The 19,374-nt window shown below is 50.3% G+C and overlaps 1 protein-coding gene across 1 annotated transcript in view; it reads left to right on the forward strand.

Moving 5' to 3' along the window:
- LOC143833827 (uncharacterized) overlaps positions 1 to 13,317 on the forward strand; it is a 32,293-nt gene extending 18,976 nt beyond the window's left edge. Inside the window, exons 6-8 of the mRNA XM_077330052.1 lie at positions 5,973 to 6,710; positions 8,695 to 8,773; positions 10,544 to 13,317. Coding sequence (XP_077186167.1) covers positions 5,973 to 6,710; positions 8,695 to 8,773; positions 10,544 to 11,268 — 1,542 coding nt within the window. The 3' untranslated portion in view covers positions 11,269 to 13,317. The remainder of the gene's footprint in view (positions 1 to 5,972; positions 6,711 to 8,694; positions 8,774 to 10,543) is intronic.
- Positions 13,318 to 19,374: the final 6,057 nt, after the last annotated feature.

Consider the following 19,374-nt stretch of genomic DNA (forward strand, 5'->3'; position numbering starts at 1 on the left):
GCTACGTTTTGCCGCCTCTTGTGCCGCAATTGAAGATGTAGCCAGAGCAAAAGGCACACCACACACTGCAACATTCCCAAAAACATTCCCTGGATCTTGTCTTGCATTCCATGTTTCCAGACAGGTGTCCTGCCTTCGTTACCCTGCCTAGTAAACCATTTAGAAATTGCTTGTGGGTGCCCATCACGGGAGCACAAAATGGGATCTTTCCCCTCCTTTGATTGAGACTGGACGCCGTATCAATCTCTTTGTAGCAGTAGAAAAGAACAAGAGAACAGGAGCACCTTCAAGACCAACAACAACCAAAATGTTTGTTTATTTATTTTCTTATACATTTATATACAGCTCTCCCCTTGCAACTCAGGGCAGTTTTTTCAGCACAAGATGAGCTTTAGAGAGTCAGCTTGGTGTAGTGGTTAGGAGTGTGTTGTGGGGAGAGGAAGGAAGAATAGTTGGTTCTTATATACACAAAGCATCTCTCCCCACAACAGACACCCTGTGAGGGAGGTGAGGCTGAGAGAGCCCTGAGATTACTGAAGAAGAAAAGTTGGTTCTTATATGCCACTTTTCTCTACCAGAAGGAGTCTCAAAGCGGCTTACAATCGCCTTCCCTTTCCTCTCCCCACAACAGACACCCTGTGAGGTGGGTGAGGCTGAGAGAGCCCTGAGATTACTGAAGAAGAAAAGTTGGTTCTTATATGCCACTTTTCTCTACCAGAAGGAGTCTCAAAGCGGCTTACAGTCGCCTTCCCTTTCCTCTCCCCACAACAGACACCCTGTGAGGCTGAGAGAGCCCTGATATTACTGCTCAGTCAGAACAGCTTCATCAGCCCTGTGACTAGCCCAATGTCACCCAGGTGACCACACGTGGAGGAATGGGGAATCAAACCGGGCTCTTTGTAAGCCACTTTGAGATTTTGAGTCAGTGAAAAGCCACTTTGAGGTAGTGAAAAGCGAGGTACAAAAACACCAACATTTCTTCTTCCAGATACCTTTCCATGGAGTTGTAGATAACCTTCCAGACTGACAAAATGGGTGGCAGGGGAGGATTTTACCTGAAGTTCTGAAGAAGGGAGCCCTGACTCAGGGAAGCTCATCCCTTGCGGCAAATTTGGTTATCCTTTTAAAGTGCTGCTTGGACTCCTGCACTTTATCACGTAAGAAGATCTGGTCACTCCCAGGGAAGGGGGATTTCATTAACTTTCCCTCCCTAAGGTGCCAGCTTCCTTTGTTACCTGTGGGGGAGGTGCTCAGGGCTGGGGGGGAAGGAGGAGTCCTTTTGGAAGAAGTGAGCCCTGAGTCAGGAAAGCTCCTTCCCTGCCCCAGATCTTGTCAGTCTTGAAGGTGGTCCTGGACTGCTGCTCTTTTCAACCTCTACACAGCACACTGACTCAAGCAGCTCCCCCTCCCAAAATAAGCATTATTCAGGGATGGGAAACCAATTTCCTTTGGCCAGACAGACAGCCCCTTCTGCACCTATCAGTAGGTGAAAGGGGGGGGGGGTCTGACACACCTTCTCCCAGTCCCTGAGGGAGGTCTCATCCAGGAAACATTTTCCACACAATGAGCTCCCCTCAAGGATACATCCTGCAAGCCATTAAAGATGATTAAGCCTCTTTTGTCCCCATAAGCATCGGACATTTGGCACTTGAGCCCAAAGGATCAGTTTCCCAGCCTTCAGGCAGCCAAAGGCACTAGGGGTTCAGCCTTTTAAGCAAAATGACATGTCCTTTTTTTGGCAGGGTTTAAATACGTGAGAGGATGGAGCACCAAGCCGCTTAAAAGAATGAAATAGTTTCATTCAGAAGATAAGCGAACTTTGTGTAGAAAGAGGAGAGAAGAGAGTCCTAAAAAACTGTTCTCTTTTGCAGTCATTCGGTCTGTTGGTTCTGGAGGCAAGCAGGGAGGACCTGTGCTCAAAGGAGTAGGAAGTTTCCCATGAGTCCGTGAGGAAACTGGAAGAGAGTTTTTGAGGAGAAGAAGAAGAGCTGGCTTTTTATAACCTGCTTTTCACTACCCAAAGGAGTCCCAATGCGGCAAAATCCTTTTCTATCTACCCCCACAACAGAAACCCTGAGAGGTAGGTGAGGCTGAGAGAGCTCTGAGAGAACTGCCCTAGCCCAAGGTCACCTAGCTGGCTACAGTGGAGAACCAAACCCAGTTCTCCAGATTAGACTTTGCAGTTCTTTAACCATTACACCACTCTGGAACTGAAAAATTCCAGGATGTTCCTATTCTCACTATGCTAAATCCACATCTCCTCCAATGCCCCCTTGCAGTGCCAACTCCAAAGCACTGTAGATCTTGCATATTTTGGTGATCGTGGTGGTGGTGGTGGTTAGATGGTTGGGGGTACGGATGCGCCAGCACACTCCAACTCCCCTCTCAATATTGGCTCCTGACTTTTCTCCTCACCATTTGGTCCTCCAAGACAATATGTTTCCTGAAGTTGTATGTTTTAAAGTGGGAGGCAGCTAACAGATTCCCTGCCATTATTCAGGGTGTCGGTGTGTGTGGGTGGGGGTGTATGGATACTCCCTGCCAAAATGTTAGAAATCTGCACAGAGAATTAACAACACCTTTATTTCTATAGCCTGCGCTTTCCTAACAGGCTCAGGGCAGCTAAAAATAAAATCAAAACAGTGGTACAAATCAATCCGTAAATTATAAACACTTTCTCATCCTCAGTCTTTATGCATGGGTGGGGGGTCCCCTGGTCAAGCTCAGTTTGACTTCCTTGGGGACTGGGACCCTAAGCAAATTTTGATCCTGCAACCTTAGTGCTCTCTGGGGTGCCCGGTGGAAGAGGAGGTCCCATCGATCAGGGGTCTCAGAGTGTTAGGGCTTTGAAAATGAGACTTAGAACCTCAAACCTGATTTGGCCTCCAATCTGGAGCCAGTGCAGTTGGGAGAGACCTGGCGTAATGCACATTCTGCAGGCAGCTTCAAGGGCAGCCCTGCATAGAGCAAGTTACAGAAGTCTAGCCGGGAGGTGACTGTTGCATAGATAATGGTGGCTAGGCCAGGTGTTGAGAAGCCAAATCCTGGAAGGAAATCAGCCAAAGTGATGCAGCAGAAGAATGTAAACCCGGGGTAGTCAAGCTGCGGCCCTCCAGATGTCGATGGACTACAATTCCCATGAGCCCCTGCCAATGCGGAATGGCTCATGGGAATTGTAGTCCATGGACATCTGGAGGGCCGCAGTTTGACTACCCCTGACGTAAACAGATGTTTTTTGTATTACGTGCAGCTTGGTGTGGTGGTTAAGAGCAGCATCTTCTAATCTGGCAAGCAGGGTTTGATTCCCCGCTCCTCCACAGGCAGCCATCTGGATGATCTTAGTCTAGTCACAGAAACTGTACTGGCAGAGCAGTTCTTTCAGAGCTCCCTTGGCTCCACCTCCTTGACAGGTCGGGGAGAGGAGGGGAAGGCCATTGCAAGCCGCTTTCAGCCTTCCTTGGGCCGTGAAAAGGCCGCCCCCGCTGCCAGCCTATCCCGGAGTCTCCCCCAACCCAGAGCGGGCAGCCTTCGGGGCCTCCCTTCCCACCCCCCCGCCTCCGCTGCGGCTTTGAAAGGGTTAAGCCGAGCGAGCGGCTCGCCGCCTAGAGCAGCCCCAGACACTTGGGGAGGACAAGGGGGGGGAGGAAAAGCCAAAGAGCAAAGTCCCTCCCTCCCTCCCTGCCTTTTCCGCCTGCGCCCTCCATTCCTCCCCCCCCCCGCCTGGGGATAAAGTGGATTCGCCTCCGGTGCAGTCTTGGGGGAGGGGGATTGCAAGCCCAGGGGGGGCTCTGCAGCAGTGAGTACCGAGGGCGGGCGGAAGGGGGGGTCCCTCCTCTTTATGCCTGGGTGGGGGGTCCCCTGGGTGGGAGAATCCTCTTTATGCATGAGTGGGGGGTCCCTACTCTTTATGCATGGGTGGGGGTTCCCTTGTATGAGAGAATCCTCATTCTGCATGGGTGGGGGGGTCGGAGAATCCTCCTTTTGCATGGGTGGGGGGTTCCCTACTCTTTATGCATGGGTCAGGGTGGGTGATTGGTCCCTCCTCTTTATGCATGGGGGGTCCCTTTTGTGGGAGAATCCTCTTTTTGCAAGGTTGGGAGGTCCCCTGGGTGGGAGAACCCTCTTTTTGCATGGGTCAGGGTGGGTGGGTGGTCCCTCCTCTTTATGCACTAGTGGGGAGGGGGATGTAGGGAGGGGAGGGGGCAGCCTCAAAGGTAGCTGAGTGTAGTAAGAGTCCTTCTTCCTGGCTGGTCTTCCAACCTCCCCCCCCCCAAATCGGGAAGGAAGACCAAAGAATCCCCCCTTCAACTAAAGGTGCCAGCCTCCTGGCGGGACCTGGAGATCCCCAGGAATTACAGCTCATCTTCAGACTACAGCCAGAGCAATTCTCCCGGAGAAAATGGATGCTTTGCAGGGTGGGCTTCGTAGCCCCCTGGGGTCCCTGTCTTCCCTAGGCTCCAACCCCAAATCTCCAGGGGTTTCCCTGCCTGGGTTTGGAACCCTAGCAGGGGCACCTGTCAACCCCACATTCAGGGCCAGACGGAATGGGAGTGTGTGCCCATTTTGGGCTCCCCCCCCCAAAGGAATCGGGTGCCATGCGATGCCTATCAGCTAGGATGTTCTCCTTTTCTTGCTGGGGTGCCAACCTCCAGAGGGAACCTGGAGATCCCCTGGACTGACAAGGGGTCTGCAGTCGATGGAGATCAGCTCCCCTGGAGAAAAGGCCTCCTTCGGAGGACAGGCGCTGGCATTATACCCTACAGCAGGGGTAGTCAACCTGTGGTCCTCCAGATGTTCATGGACTACATTTCCCATGAGCCCCTGCCAGCAAACGCTGGCAGGGGCTCATGGGAGATGTAGTCCATGAACATCTGGAGGACCACAGGTTGGCTACCCCTGCCCTACAGAGTCCACATTTGTATTCTGTCTTCTGTCCCGTGTATTCTTATATTCTAGGCTGCTTTTAATATTTGGTTTTAAACTATTGCCCCCCCCCCCCGATTTTCTGATGGGGTTCTATGACCCTCATCAAGTTCTGATTCTCCTACCCCACAGAATTCCTTCCCCTTCTGCCCTCCGCAGGCTCCAGTTCCAAACCGCCAGGAATCTCCCTGCTTGGAGTTGGCAAGTTTGAATCGTAGGGATGAGCTGACCTTTATTGGCACAATCGAACCGAGCATCGGGAGAAACCAAGAAATTGGATGCCAGGCCTGTGGGTGGCAACATATTTTCACAAATCACCTGCAGTCTTAAGTATAAAGCCAAAGTGGGGTAGCCCCCAGAATCACCTGGGATGCTCAGGTGACAGCAATCAGTTCCCCTGGAGAAAAGGGCTGCTTGGAGTGGTCTTACGGCATTACCCCGAAATCTCCAGGAATTTCCAAACCTGGAATTGACAATGATATGTTAGATGCCTGATTTTGGCTGTTGCTTTCTCTGGCTTCCTCCAGGCCAGGCTGGATTCTGGAGATTTTTGGTGGTGGTGGTGGTGGTGGGATCTCTTGGGCATGAAATTGGGGTCACTGTGGGTGGGCAGGTAGTTGTGAGTTCATGCATTGTACAAGGGATAAGACTAGATGACCCTGGAGGTCCTTTTCAACTCTATGATTCTGTAGGTGCCAAATGGATATACTTCTGTGGGTTTGAAACATTTTGAGCTATAATAATAACAATAACCAACAACAACAGCAATAATATATAATAATAATAAATTGCCTATACCTTTCTACGTTTGGTTTTTATCCCCCACCTGGTGGCTGGCAACCGCAGGCCGGAGCAGGGGCCATAAACTTTTCTTTCGTTTTGTGCCTTGTTCTCGTAGGGCTGAGGCCACCGTGAGAGGAGCCCGGAGCTCGCGGGAGTGAGCCGTCCAAGGACCTGGCGCAAAGGCGGGAGACGGACACCCAGGCACACGAGCGGACCCCAGAACACGGCAGAGGGCTTCTTGAAACCGCGACTCGGCGATGGGATAAGGTTTCTCAATGGCCTCTCGCAAAGCCGTGGCGAAACAGGGCAGCACCCCGTCGGCCCTGGGGCTTCCGTTCCAGGCCCCGCTTGAGCACCGGGTGAAAATGGAGGAGAAGAACCCGTCCTGTTTCAGACCGGCGGAGGCCGCCCGTAAGGGACCCCGTGGCATTCCCGCTGGCAGCGCCAAGGATCCTCTGTGCCGGGTGACGCCACCGCACGTTAAACAAGAACCGGACGAGGGGCTGGCCCAGCGGTGGGAAGCCCAGTGGCAGGAGTTCCTGAAGGTGGTACAGTCCCCTCCTTCGGGGTGGGAGAACCCGCCACTGCCGGAGCTGATGGTCTTTGGCGACCCGAAGGGCTCCCAGTCCGTCCGCGGGGGGGCCCAGCACGCCTTCGGCAGGGGCGGCATCTGGAAGGTGAAGGGAGAGGTCTCGGAGGAGGAGGAGGCCGCCGGCGCAGAGACCCAACGCCAGCGCTTCCGCCACTTCTCTTACCGGGAGGCCGAGGGGCCCCGCGAGGCCTGTGGCCGCCTCCGGCAACTGTGCTACCAGTGGCTGAGGCCGGAGCGCCACACCAAGGAGCAGATCTTGGAGACGCTGATCCTGGAGCAGTTCCTCAGCATCCTGCCGCTGGGAATCCAGGGCTCCGTCCGGGAGCGTGGCCCCGAGACCTGCGCGCAGGCCGTGGCCCTGGCCGAGGGCTTTCTCCTCAGGCAGCAGGAAGCCGAGTGGCCACGGCAACTGGTGAGAGGCACTTTGTCGCTCGGGGGGGGGGGGGGAACGGGCTTCCCGACAACCCTGTGAGGTAGGTCGGGCTGAAGGTGTCACTGGCGGAAGGTTCTAAGGGAGAACCAGAAGGTTAAAGAATTCCAGATCTCAGGGCCTGGTAATGCTAGGGTCATAGAGTAAATGTATGATCAAATATAGGAAAATACATGTATTTATTGCATTTGAGTTAAAAACAAGGAGAGGCACAACAAAAACAGAGGGAGAGTTTTTGAATCACGCGTTTTCATACATAAAGGAGTCTCAAAGCAGCTTACAGTCACTTACCTTTTATCTCCCCAATAAAGGGACTCTGACTCCCCACAATAAGCACCCTGGGAGGTAGGTGCGGTTGAGAGAGCTCTGAGAGAACTGGGACCAGCCCAAGGTTACCTGGTGAGCCAATTGAAGAAGAATTGGTTTTTACACCCAGCTTGATCAGGTGTGGTGTAGCAGCCAGGACTAGCGCCTGGCATCAGATTGCTCAATTGTGGTGTTGTGGTAAAGAGTGGGCAGACTGTCATCTGGAGAACTGGGTTTGATTCTTCACTCCTCCACATGCAGTGTGCCTGGTGACCTTTGCTAGTCACAGTTCTCTTTGGGCTGTTCTCACAAAGCAGTTCTCTCAGAGAACTGCTCCTACCTACCGCACAGGGTGTCTGTTGCTGGGAGAGGAAGGGGAGGCAAATTGTAAATTCCTTTGAGACTCTTGTAGGTAGTGAAAAGCAGGGTATAAACACCCAACTCTTTGGGTGACTTTGGGCCAGTCAGGCTAATCTACCTCACAAGGCTGTTGTGAGGAAAAAACGGAACAAGAAAAATGTTTGCTGCCCAAAGCTTCTTGGGGGGGAAAGACGGTCCGCAAATAGACAGGATGATGGAACTGCCGGCCCAAAGTGGTCAATGCAGGCCACCAAGATGTAGCCATGAGACAGAAAGCAGAGTTGCCAACAACCCAGAGAAAAAAGAGTCCGGCCTCTTGAGAGCCAATGTGGTGGTGTCGTTAAGAGTGTTGGACTAGCAGGTAGGAGACCCAGGTTCGAATCCCCTCACGCCATGCAAACTCACTGGCTGACCTTGGGCCTACCTCTCAGGGTTGCAGTGAGGATAAAATGAAGGAGAGGAGAATGATGTAAGAAAGAGGAGAAAGGTGGGGTGTAAATGAATTCCATGTATTAATGCAGGGGTAGTCAAACTGCGGCCCTCCAGATGTCCATGGACTACAATTCCAAGGAGCCCTTGCCAGCATTCGCTGGCGAATGCTGGCAAGGGCTCCTGGGAATTGTAGTCCATGGACATCCGGAGGGCCGCAGTTTGACTACCCCTGTATTAACGTATTGGTTGATGACATGCCAGCAAAGGTGTACTGACTGACTAATGCAGGGGTGGCCAAACTGTGGCTCTCCAAATGTCCACGGACTACAATTCCCAGTCGCAGGGGCTCATGGGAATTGTAGTCCATGGGCATCCGGAGAGCCACAGTATGCCCACTGCTGTAGTGATTAAATCAGTCATAGAGGCAGGGAAAGCTTTTCATGGTGAAGGATGATAACACCCCACAATTCTTTGATTAAAGCAGAGCCCCCAAATGTGGTGCCCACGGACCACGTGCAGGCCAGTGTTTTTAGGACGTAGGTGGGACCAGGTAGGGCTTTTGCTGGAGATTAGATTGATGGTGCCGATTTTAGAAAATGTTACTTTGGCTGAGCACAAATATCTGTGTGAGCGAAGTTAAGCTACGGCAATTGTTTTGTGGCTGTCCCGGCCTCCTGCAGCAGCCATTTTGTTGTGCTGGAATTCCAGCAGTGTCCACACCCTCCTGGCCTGTTGGCAACCGGCACAGCAACCCAGGCTACACCTTTCAAATGAGTTCCATTTGGACAGGATCACCCTCTTCTAACAAAGCAGGGTTTGCCGATTCGGCCTGTGACTCTCAAAACGGCGTTTCCTCCTCTCATTTCAGGGCCTCGATTCTTTTGAAGAAGTGACTGTGACTTTCCCCAGGGCGCAGGCGGTCTGCCTGGGGGCTGCTCGGAAGCAAGGTAAGAGGATTTCTTTAAAAAGGTGCCAGTGGGCTCAAACTGTGTAGGACTCCCAGTATTCCATATACGGCTGCCTCCCATAGCTTTATCCGAGGACATTAAAACATCAGCCTTTCCTAATAGGAGAAGAAGAGGAGTTGGTTTTTATTCCCCACTTTTCACTGCCAGAAGGAGTCTCAGAGCGGCTGACAATCGCCTTCCCTTCCTCTTCTCACAGCAGGTGGGGCTGAGAGAGCTCTGACAGGACTGCTCTGTGAGAACTGCTCTAACAGGACTGTGAGTAGCCCAAGGTGGTTGCATGTGGAGGAACAGGATTCAAACCCGGCTCGCCAGATTAGACGTGCTCCTCTTAACCACAACACCAAGGTGGCTCTTACTTTGTTACCATTATTTTTTTCGACACTGCCACAAGACATTGTTTTATTTGTTTGTTTGTTTATTGGATTTATAGCCCGCCGCTCTCGAAAATCGGCTCACAGCGGGTCACATAAAAAGAAAATCCATAAAATAAAATTCAATAAAACTGGTTGGCCGCTGTGTGAGACAGGAGGCTGAACTAGGTGGACCACTGAACTGATCCAGCGGGGCTCTTTTTATGTTCCTAACCGTCTCCAAACTTTAAAAAGGAATTTGACCCCCTTTCCTTTCCCTTTCCCTTTCCCTTTCCCTTTCCCTTTCCCTTTCCCTTTCCCTTTCCCTTTCCCTTTCCCTTTCCCTTTCCCTTTCCCTTTCCCTTTTCCTTTTCCTTTTCCTTTCCTTTCCGCTTCTTCATATACCCCCTCATTTGAGAGGTTAGCCCTTCCAAAGTTAAATGTAGTCATGTTGGTCTTTTCTGAGCCAGCGTGGTATAATGGTCAAGAGTGGTGGCCTGCAATCTGGAAAAACGGATTTGATTCCCCACTCCTCCACATGCAGCCAGCTGGATGACCTTGGGCCGCTTACAGTTCTGTCAGAGCTCTCTAAGCCTCAACTACTTCGCTGGGTGTGTCTGTTGTGGAGAAAGGAAGCGTAGGTGATTGTAAACCGCTTTGAGACCTCTTCAGGTATAAAACCCCAGCTCTTCTTCATTCATAGCAATTCTGTTAGAGCTCTCTCAGCCCCACCTCCCTCACAGGGTGTCTGTTGTGGGGAGAGGAAGAGGAGGTGTTTGTAAGCCACTTTGAGACTTCTTTGGGTAGTAAACAGCAGGATACAAAAAACCAGCTCTCTCTCACTCTGGCTGGTTCTCTTACATTTAGCACAGTGGTCCCCAACCTTTTTATGATTGGGGACCGGTCAATGCTTGACAATTTTACTGAGGCCCGGAAGGGGGGTGGTAATCTTTTGCTGAGGGACATTGCTGCTGCCTGAGCCCCTGCTCCACTTGCTTTCCCGCTGGCACCCCTGACTTCCCGCCACCCGCTGGGGGGCGCTGCCAGCAGCAGCTGCACAGTGCCACGCTGCAGGGGAGCTCCAGCCATGGCGGCCACTGAAGAGCACAAAAGGTGAGCTGGCGGCAGAGTGGCAAGGCAGCACCCAAGGCAGCAGCCAGGGAGGAGGACGAGGAGGAGCTGCGGCCCGGTACCAACTGATCTACGGACCGGTACTGGTCCCCGGACCAGGGGTTGGGGACCACTGATTTAGCAAATTCTTTTTTCTCAGCGACATAACTGTTCTATACCAGAAAAAGAGATTCTCGCCTGAAAACTTCCCTTCTCTAAGCCTGAATCATTGTTGATAATGGATGTCGCCACTTGAAATCTGGTGCTTTCCCTCCTCTTTGCCTTCCAGCGGCTGGCAGGTTGCCGAGTGAACCCGAGAGGCCGGCCGTTCGCCTGCCGGACTGCCCCGAGCGAGAGGCCGTGTGCGGGACGTCGTTGCCGAGACCCCGTGAGAATCTCTGCCACGACCCGGGGAGCGCTTCCGAGAACCAGCCCAGGCCCGAGAGGCACGCGGGGAAGCGGGCGGGCGAGGCCGTTCCCTGCCGGGTGGGCTACGAGGACCTGGGCAAGATCATCTTCCAGGAGAGGATGCAGGAAAACCAGCGTCAGAAGAGGTGCGTCGTCCTGCGCCGGAGAATCCACACCGAGGAGAGGCTCTACAAGTGCCAGGACTGCCGGAAGAGCTTCGACCACCGCTCCCACTTCATCCGCCACAAGAAGATCCACACGGGGGAGAAGCCCTTCCAGTGCGCCGACTGCGGCAAGAGCTTCAACCGCAACTCCAACCTCACCACCCACATGCGGACCCACACGGGCGAGAAGCCCTACAAATGCGCCGACTGCGGGAAGGCCTTCCGCTGGAGCTCGGATTTTATCGTCCACGAACGGACCCACACCGGGGAGAAGCCCTACAGCTGCACCGACTGCGGGAAGGCCTTCCGCCGCAGCTCGAACCTCACGGCCCACGAAAGGACCCACCGGGGAGAGAAGCCCTACAAGTGCTTGGACTGCGGGAAGAGCTTCACCCGGGGCTTGTACCTAATCGCACACCGGAAAATGCACACGGGGGAGTGAGCCGGGGGCCGAAGGGGAGATCGGTGGGCCGTTTTGCAAGCTAATATTTTCCGGGGAGGGGGTAACGTCCGAGAAATGTCTTACGCCGAGCTGTACCCGCAGTGGCGGGTCTCGTGTCGGCGTTACTTCAGGGGGTAAACCCTAACCCTATGCGTGGGTCGACAGGGCCAGTGCATGCAAATCCCAGGAATGGCCGTCAGCCCAAGGATTCACCCCTCTGTAAGAACTTGTTTCACGCCTGCTTAGAACGGTCACCTGTGCCGTTTCGGCCTGTCACACGCCCCTCCTGGGGGGCCGATGCAGGTTGGTGGGTGTGACGGAGATGCCCCGACTTCAGCCCCATACCCTAATCCACAAGAGAAAGGAGGGTTGTGTCCCACAACTGTGTGTCCTGCACAAATGAAGGATATAGGGTCATGGGGGAGGTTACCCCGGGAGACACACGCCAGAGGAAAGCCGTTTCTCTTGGCCATGCAGATAAGCTTGAAAGCATGAGCATCGGGAGGGGGGACTGAGAGGGTTTCTAGGAAATGCGGGGAGGGGGCGGGGGGGGGGGGGGCTTCCGTCTTACGTCGAGCTTTTTGCTCGCTCCAAGCCAAACGACAGCAGGGGAAACATAGGTCAAGGCGGGCAAATCTACCCGGATTTGCCCGATTATGGCAGCACTTAGTTTAACATTCTGGAACCTAAAATCTTCATTTTCGTTTCAAGCCCAGGGCTCAAAGCTGCACAGCCACGGCAGCGGTGTGGCTGAAGTCACTGGCCCTGTTTGGGCCAACTGTTTCACACAAAGAACCTGTTATCATTATTGTTGTTGCTATTTATTATTTAAGAGCCTCTTGTGGCGCAGAGTGGTAAGGCAGCCTTTCTGAAAGCTTTGCCCATGAGGCTGGGAGTTCAATCCCAGCAGCCGGCTCAGGGTTGACAGCCTTCCATCCTTCCGAGGTCGGTGAAATGAGGACCCAGCTAGCTGGGGGGTAAAAGGGTAATGACTGGGGAAGGCACTGGTAAACCACCCCGTATTGAGTCTGCCATGAAAACGCTGGAGGGCGTCACCCCAAGGGTCAGACATGACTCGGTGCTTGCACAGGGGAGACCTTTACCTTTACCTTTATTTATTATTTGTGCCGTGCCATCCGTTTACAAAATAAGATGGAGCCTTCTCATGGGATCTGTCACTCCTATGAATCATAAAAAGGTAAGGAGGGAACCTCCATGCACAGAGGCAGTCTATCTCTGGGTAAACAGTGAGCCCTTCGCGCCCTGTTTGGAGGCTTCACGGAAGCACAGAGCGAGCTGCTTTTTAGCCTCTTATAAGTTAAATGGGTGGTGCCTGTTTCTGTCGGCAACTACAAACTATGAAAGTTGAGAATGGAACCTCCATGCACAGAAGCAGTCTATCTTTATCAGTCGCTGGGGGACGAGCAACAGTCAGAGGGAAGGGATGCACGCTCATGGGTTTCCTTATAATCGCTGACTGCCTAGTGTTGGACAGAGGCTGCTGAGCCTTGGGGTTTGGTTTATTTATTTTATAAATTTCTGGAGTCTTCCCTGTGTTCTCTGCCCCAAGGAGCATGCAGACCTTGGTCCTGACAGCAAGGGTAGCTTGAGTTAAGAGGAAGGCAAAAGGAGCCAAGCTGGATGTAGTTGAGTTCTCAGCCCTTGTAAACGGGATGGGAGTTGGTTTTCAGGTGTGTCCTCAGAGTCCGATATTTCAAAGGGAGAATCTTGGCATGAAAGAAACGTTTGGTCTTACGAGAAGCCAACTAGTTACTCCTTCTGCCATCTGAGGTGGTTGTATTTATACGATTTTTCTTAGAGACATTTGTTCTCTCCTGTTTTTTTTCCTTTCACATCTTCCAACTTTTCTCTCCTCCAGCATCATAAGACCCTTAGATGGTCTCGTAAACTCTGCCCTCTTCCTGGAAATATTATATTTATCGACGTATATATATGTATACATACTTGAAAATAATTATTTGAGTGTATCTCTTCCCCCACCGCTCCTTCCCTTTTTAAAAAAATTCAAAATTAAAACACTTTCATCTCTCTGCCTGTGCTGCTGGGGAAACATCTGGGGCTGAACATCTGGGGGTGGGGAGATTTTCCTTCCGTAACCTTTACAGGGAGTTGTCTCCCCCCACCCCCCAAAGTCTTTGGATAAGGTTGCGGGAACATCTTGGCCAGACTGCCTCCGGGTTAAATTGAGAGAAGGCTGGATACTCCACGGGGATGAATTACGAATTTGTTGCAGAATCCAATATCGCCTTTAGAAGTAGAAGAAGAGTTGTTGTTGTTGTTGTTGTTATTATTATTATTATTTAATTTTTAGACCGCCCTTCTCCCAATAGGTCTCAGGGCGGTTTACAACATAAATAGATAAAACACAATAAAATCCCCATAAAAACCCCAATTAACATCAGCAAAAGTTACATATAACATATAGCGGCGGTGGTTAGTTCTTATATGCCGCTTTTCTCTACCCGAAGGAGGCTCAAAGCGGCTTCCAGTCGCCTTCCCTTTCCTCTCCCCACAACAGACACCCTGTAGGGTGGGTGAGGCTGAGAGAGCTCTGATTTCACTGCTCGGTCAGAACAGCCTTATCAGTGCCGTGGAGAGCCCAAGGTCACCCAGCTGGCTGCACGTGGGGGAGCGGGGAATTAGATTAGAAGTCTGCACTCCTAACCACTACACCAAACTCGCCAGCAACCTTTTGTCTCCATTGTAAGCTTTCTTGCATGGCATACATATTCTCAAACAATGAACTGGAAATGATGACGTTATCTGTGCAGTCGTGTCCGACCCTCGGCGATTCTATAGGAAAGTCTCCGCCGTGTGCCCCTGTCTCTGACTGCTTCTTTTAGTTGGTCCTTGGTCATCCCTGTATTGGCTTTGATCGTGTCGAGCCAGCGGATCCTTTGGCAACCACGTTTCCTTTTGCCGCTGACCATGCCGAGCATTAATGATTTTTCCAGCGAGTTCGATCGCAGGATGTGTCCAAAGTAAGTGAGCTTTAGCCGTAACATCTTCCCTTCCCACACAGTTGGTTTGCTCCTCTCCAAAACCATCATGTTGCGAACTTTGGCTGTCCATGGTATTTGCAAGCATTCGTCTCCAACACCAGAATTGGAACGGGAAATAACCAAGCCAAATGTATAAGGAGAAAGTTGGTCATGGATCACTTTACACGATTATAATAAAAGATGTTTCCCAGAGATACAGGAATAACAGACTAAGATCGTCTTTCATTTGAGTTCAACTCTGAGTGAAAAGAGCACCGAAAGGGGGAAAGAATGTCAAGATTAACGATCAATGGCTAGATGCCTTCCTGATTATGGAACCTGGGAGTCATTAAAACCTGTAATTAAATTCTATATTTTATTAATTTGATTTATATACCAGACCTAGGGGAATGGATGTCTTTGTAAGGCAAGGGGATTTAAAAAATCTAAACAAAATTTAGAGTTGACAAACTAGGGTGCTAATAGGGAACCGATTTGGGGTGGGGGCGGACACAGGCAACCTAAATTCGCCCTGATCTGAATCTTCACTGGGATTTGATTTCTACTTCCTCCCAAGTTTTTCTTCTAGGTGGGGCCTGGAGACCTGGAATTGCAACTGGATCTCCAGAGATCAGTTTCCATGTGGAAATCTGATATCACCTTTAGTCTCTATGGTTCCTCACTTCCCCAAAGCCTCACCCGTCCCCAAATCTCCAGAAATTTCCCAACCTCGAGTTGGCAAGCTTATTTCTAGGTCGTCTGCCGTGGCTCCCAGACCTGGTGCCAAAGCAAGAAGGCCACATCACTTCCACTTGCACCAGGAAGAGAGATCGGGGTAGTCAAACTGCGGCCCTCCAGATGTCCATGGACTACAATTCCCAGAAGCCCCTGCCAGCGTTTGCTGGCAGGGGCTTCTGTGAATTGTAGTCCATGGACATCTGGAGGGCCGCAGTTTGACTACCCCTGGTCTAGATAGAATTCCCCAAACCCCTGTGGTTTTTGCCATAGAGATTGGGGTATTGTATCATAACGTCATGTAAAATTGCTCTACCTCCACCCCTTGCTCCCATTGGCACGAAAAGGCAGAAAAAGGCAAAAAGTAAATTTAATAAATTCTAGCGAGTCCAAAACAAAGTCTGTTCTTTTAACAAATATATGCTTCAAATTTGGAGGAAAAAATGCAGCATTAATGCAATGCTGACAAAATAAAGTTATTTTAATAAATGATTCGGATTTTTTTTTTTTAGTGGATTTGGTTAACAATGGAAGAAATACAGCTTGTATTTATTTATGCCCAATTATAAACAAGAAAGATCCCATTGGTTATTCAGGCACCTTTGGCGTAGATTTCGCAGTCTGTGAATCAAAGCTGTTTCTTTTAGGAAGAGAACTTTTTGATATCCGGTTTCTCAAAAGGTTTAAACCTGATGACATCAAGATTAAGAAATTTCAGGTCATCCACAGTGTCTTTTTTTATAAGCAATGTGTTACAAGGTGAGCCTCTAATATTTGGTTAATATGAGAGTGATGCTCTCCAACCCTTGTTAAATTACCGTCAACCATCAATTGGTCCATTTTCCCACAATGCTTGGGCCTGCTCTGGAGTAATTCCGAATCTCCTAGCCTTTCAGCGTGCAGTTTTCAGATTCACGTTTTCCCATGATTCCCCCCTCCCGGTATCGTCTAGCATTTTTCCGGTGTGAATTTCCCAATTCTGAATTTTCCCTTTTGTGGCATGGCCAGCCCTCCCCTCCTACTCCCGTAGTCACGCACATAACAAAAAAATTAATTTTTAAGAAGGGAAGAGCTGTTTTTAATACTGTGCTTTTTACTACCCGAAGGAGGCTCAAAGTGGCTTCCAATCGCCTTCCCTTCCCTCTTCCCACAACAGACACCCTGTGAGGGAGGTGAGGCTGAGAGAGCTCTTAGCGAACTGACTGGCCCAAGGTCATCCAGCTTGTCTCATGAGTCTCGAGTTGTGATGGTCATATCACAAACTTATAAACACTATACAAAAATGAATTATCTCCCGCCCATGCGGGCCACCAAGGTTCACAAAACCCTGCTCTAGAATCACTCCAGTTTGTATGTTTGCCACCCTTTGTTTTGTAACGTGGCTAAAAACATCTTTTATATAAAGTGTCTTTTATACCTGACTTGGCCTCGGTGTGAATTCATTTCAGCTCTCCTTATCCCGTGGCAACCCAGCGGGGTTGGACAGCTCCCCCCGCCCTCCTCACTGGGTGAAGTTTATAAGCAGATACTCTTAAACAGGGGTAGTCAACCTGTGGTCCTCCAGATGTCCATGGGCTACAATTCCCATGAGCCCCTGCCAGCAGGGGCTCATGGGAATTGTAGTCCATGGACATCTGGAGGACCACAGGTTGACTACCCCTGCTCTTAAACACCCTCCTTTCATATCATGGTCAATCTTTTTATATTCTTATTTGGGGGAGGGAAATTTTTAGACAACCCCTCTCTAAAAATATCTCAAGGCGGTTTACGACAAGAATCTCACACAATAAAACATTTCAGACTTTAGAATTAAGCTGATAAAACATCCCTTCGGTCACTCCATTCAGTTAAAAATCTCCCAGGCCAGTTAAGACGTTCAACATATAAAATTGCCTCGACTTAGAGGAGAGGGGAGTGGCTCAGCAGAACGCTTGGGTGGCGATTAAGCCCGGGGCCCTATTAGATGGCAGAAGTTGACCTCAACCAAATGCTTGGTAGAAAGCGCCATTTTGCAGGCCCTTTGGAAGTTCCGTAAAGGCCCGGATCTCTGTTGGCAGCTCATTCCACCAGGCCGGAGCCAGGACCGAAAAGGCCCTACCTGGTTGAGGCCAGGTGTGCTTCTCTGGGGACAGGGACTACCAACATGTTGGAATTTTCAGAGCAAAGAGCTCTTCTGGGGTGGGGGGGGTACACAGAGAGACTGTCCCTCAGAGACACAGGTTCCTGAGGGACCGTCTCTCCATAAATATGATCTGCATTGCAGTGTCCGGCCAAAATGAAATTAAAATAGCTGTCAGCCAGATCATAAGTGTATAATTCACTGAGCCAAACAGGGCACTGGCACAAAGAGCTTGGACATGGAACCTGCGAGAAGGAAGGGCAGACCTGCTAAGAACTTCCAAAACACTCTCGAGATGCATAATTTAGGACAATATGTTTCTCAGGAATTTGTGATTACTCATTTTCCTAATCTCATCACCATTCACCTGCTATTCGAGTCTTGCATCACACTCACTGCATAGAAAGACAAGGATCATCTTCCCCTGATTTTGAGGAAATTGTTGTTGTTGTTAGTTGCAAACTCGTGTCCGACCCATCGCGACCCCAAGGACAATGATCCTCCAGGCCTTCCTGTCCTCTACCATTCCCCGGAGTCCGTTTAAGCCCACATCGACTGCTTCAGGGACTCCATCCAGCCACCTCATTCTCTGTCGTCCCCTTCTTCTTTTGCCCTCGATCGCTCCCAGCATTAGGCTCTTCTCCAGGGAGTCCTTCCTACTCATGAGGTGGCCAAAATATTTGTTTCATCTTCAGGATCTGGCCTTCTAAGGAGCGGGCATCACTTTTTTGGCAGGGTGATGTTGTCTAGATTCGCCATAGCTTTCCTCCCTAGGAGCAAGCATCTTAATTTCTTTGCTGCAGTCCCCATCTGCAGTGATCTTGGAGCCCAGGAAAATAAAATCTGTCACTACCTCCATTTCTTCCCCAGTTATTTGCCAGGAATTGAAAGGACCCGATGCCATGATCTTCATTTTCTTGATGTTGCACTCTCCTCCTTTATCCACATCAAGAGGCTCTTTAGTTCCTCTTCCCTTTCTGCCATTAGAGTGCTATCATCTGCATATATGAGGTTGTTGATATTTCTCCCTGCAATCTTGATCCCAATTTGTGACTCCTCTAATTCCGGCTTTCTCATGATGTGCTCCGCATACAAGTTAAATAGGCAAGGCGACAGTATACAGCCTTGCTGAACTCCTTTTCTCAATTTTGATTCCATGCTCGGTTCTCACTGTTGCTTCTTGACCTGCATATAGGTTTCTCAAGAGACAGATAAGATGCTCTGGTATTCCCATCTCTTTAAGAACTTGCCACAATGAATTTTGCTCCACACAATCAAAGGTTTTAGCATAGTCAATGAAGCAGAAGTAGATGTTTTCCTGGAACTCTCTAGCTTTCTCCATGACCCAGCGTATGTTAGCAATTTGATCTATAGTTCCTCTGCCTCTTCGAAATCCTGCCTGTACTTCTGGAAGTTCTCGGTCCACATATTGCTGGAGCTTAGCTTGTAGGATTTTGAGCATAACTTTGCTAGCATGAGAAATGAGTGCAATGATGCGGTAGTTTGAACATTCTTTGGCATTGCCCTTCTTTGGGACTGGAATGTAACTTATTCTATTACAATTATTACAATTATTATATTTATATACGCTGCCTCTTTCGTGCTACTAATCGTTCAAAGCGACTTACGCAATTCTCTGCGACTACCTTTGATAATCAACACAACCCTGTAAAGAAGAGGAAGAGGGTTCTTATATGCAACTTTTTTCTCCCTAAGGGAGGCTCAAAGTGGCTTGCAGTCCCCTTCCCTTCCCTTTCCCCACAACAGACACCCTGTGGGGTGAGTGAGGCTGAGAGAGCCCTGAGATTACTGAAGAAGAAAAAGAGTTTGTTCTTAGATGCCGCTTTTCTCTACCTGAAGGAGTCTCAAAGTGGTTTACAGTCACCTTCCTTTTCCTCTCTCCACAGCAGACACCTTGTGAAGTGAGGCCAAGGTCACCCAGCTGGCGGCATGTGGGGGAGCAGGAATCAAACCCGGCTCCCCAGATTAGACGTCCACACTGCTAACCACCAAGCTGGTGGTCTTCAAGCAGCAACTGGACAGATCTTTCTCCTGGATGCTCAAGGTTGATCCTGCACTGAGCAGGGGGTTGGACTAGATGGCCTCCATGGACCCTTCCCCTTCTAGGATTCTATTCTGTTCAGAATATATTGCTATTTTAAAACAAAACAACATTCTCCCAGTTTTCCTCCTGGGTCCGGCCTTTGAGGGGAACTACATTTCCCAGGCGTCTGTGCAAGTGTGAGGTCA

The sequence above is a fragment of the Paroedura picta genome, chromosome 3 (genome assembly GCF_049243985.1).
Source record: "Paroedura picta isolate Pp20150507F chromosome 3, Ppicta_v3.0, whole genome shotgun sequence".
Lineage (NCBI taxonomy): Eukaryota > Metazoa > Chordata > Lepidosauria > Squamata > Gekkonidae > Paroedura > Paroedura picta.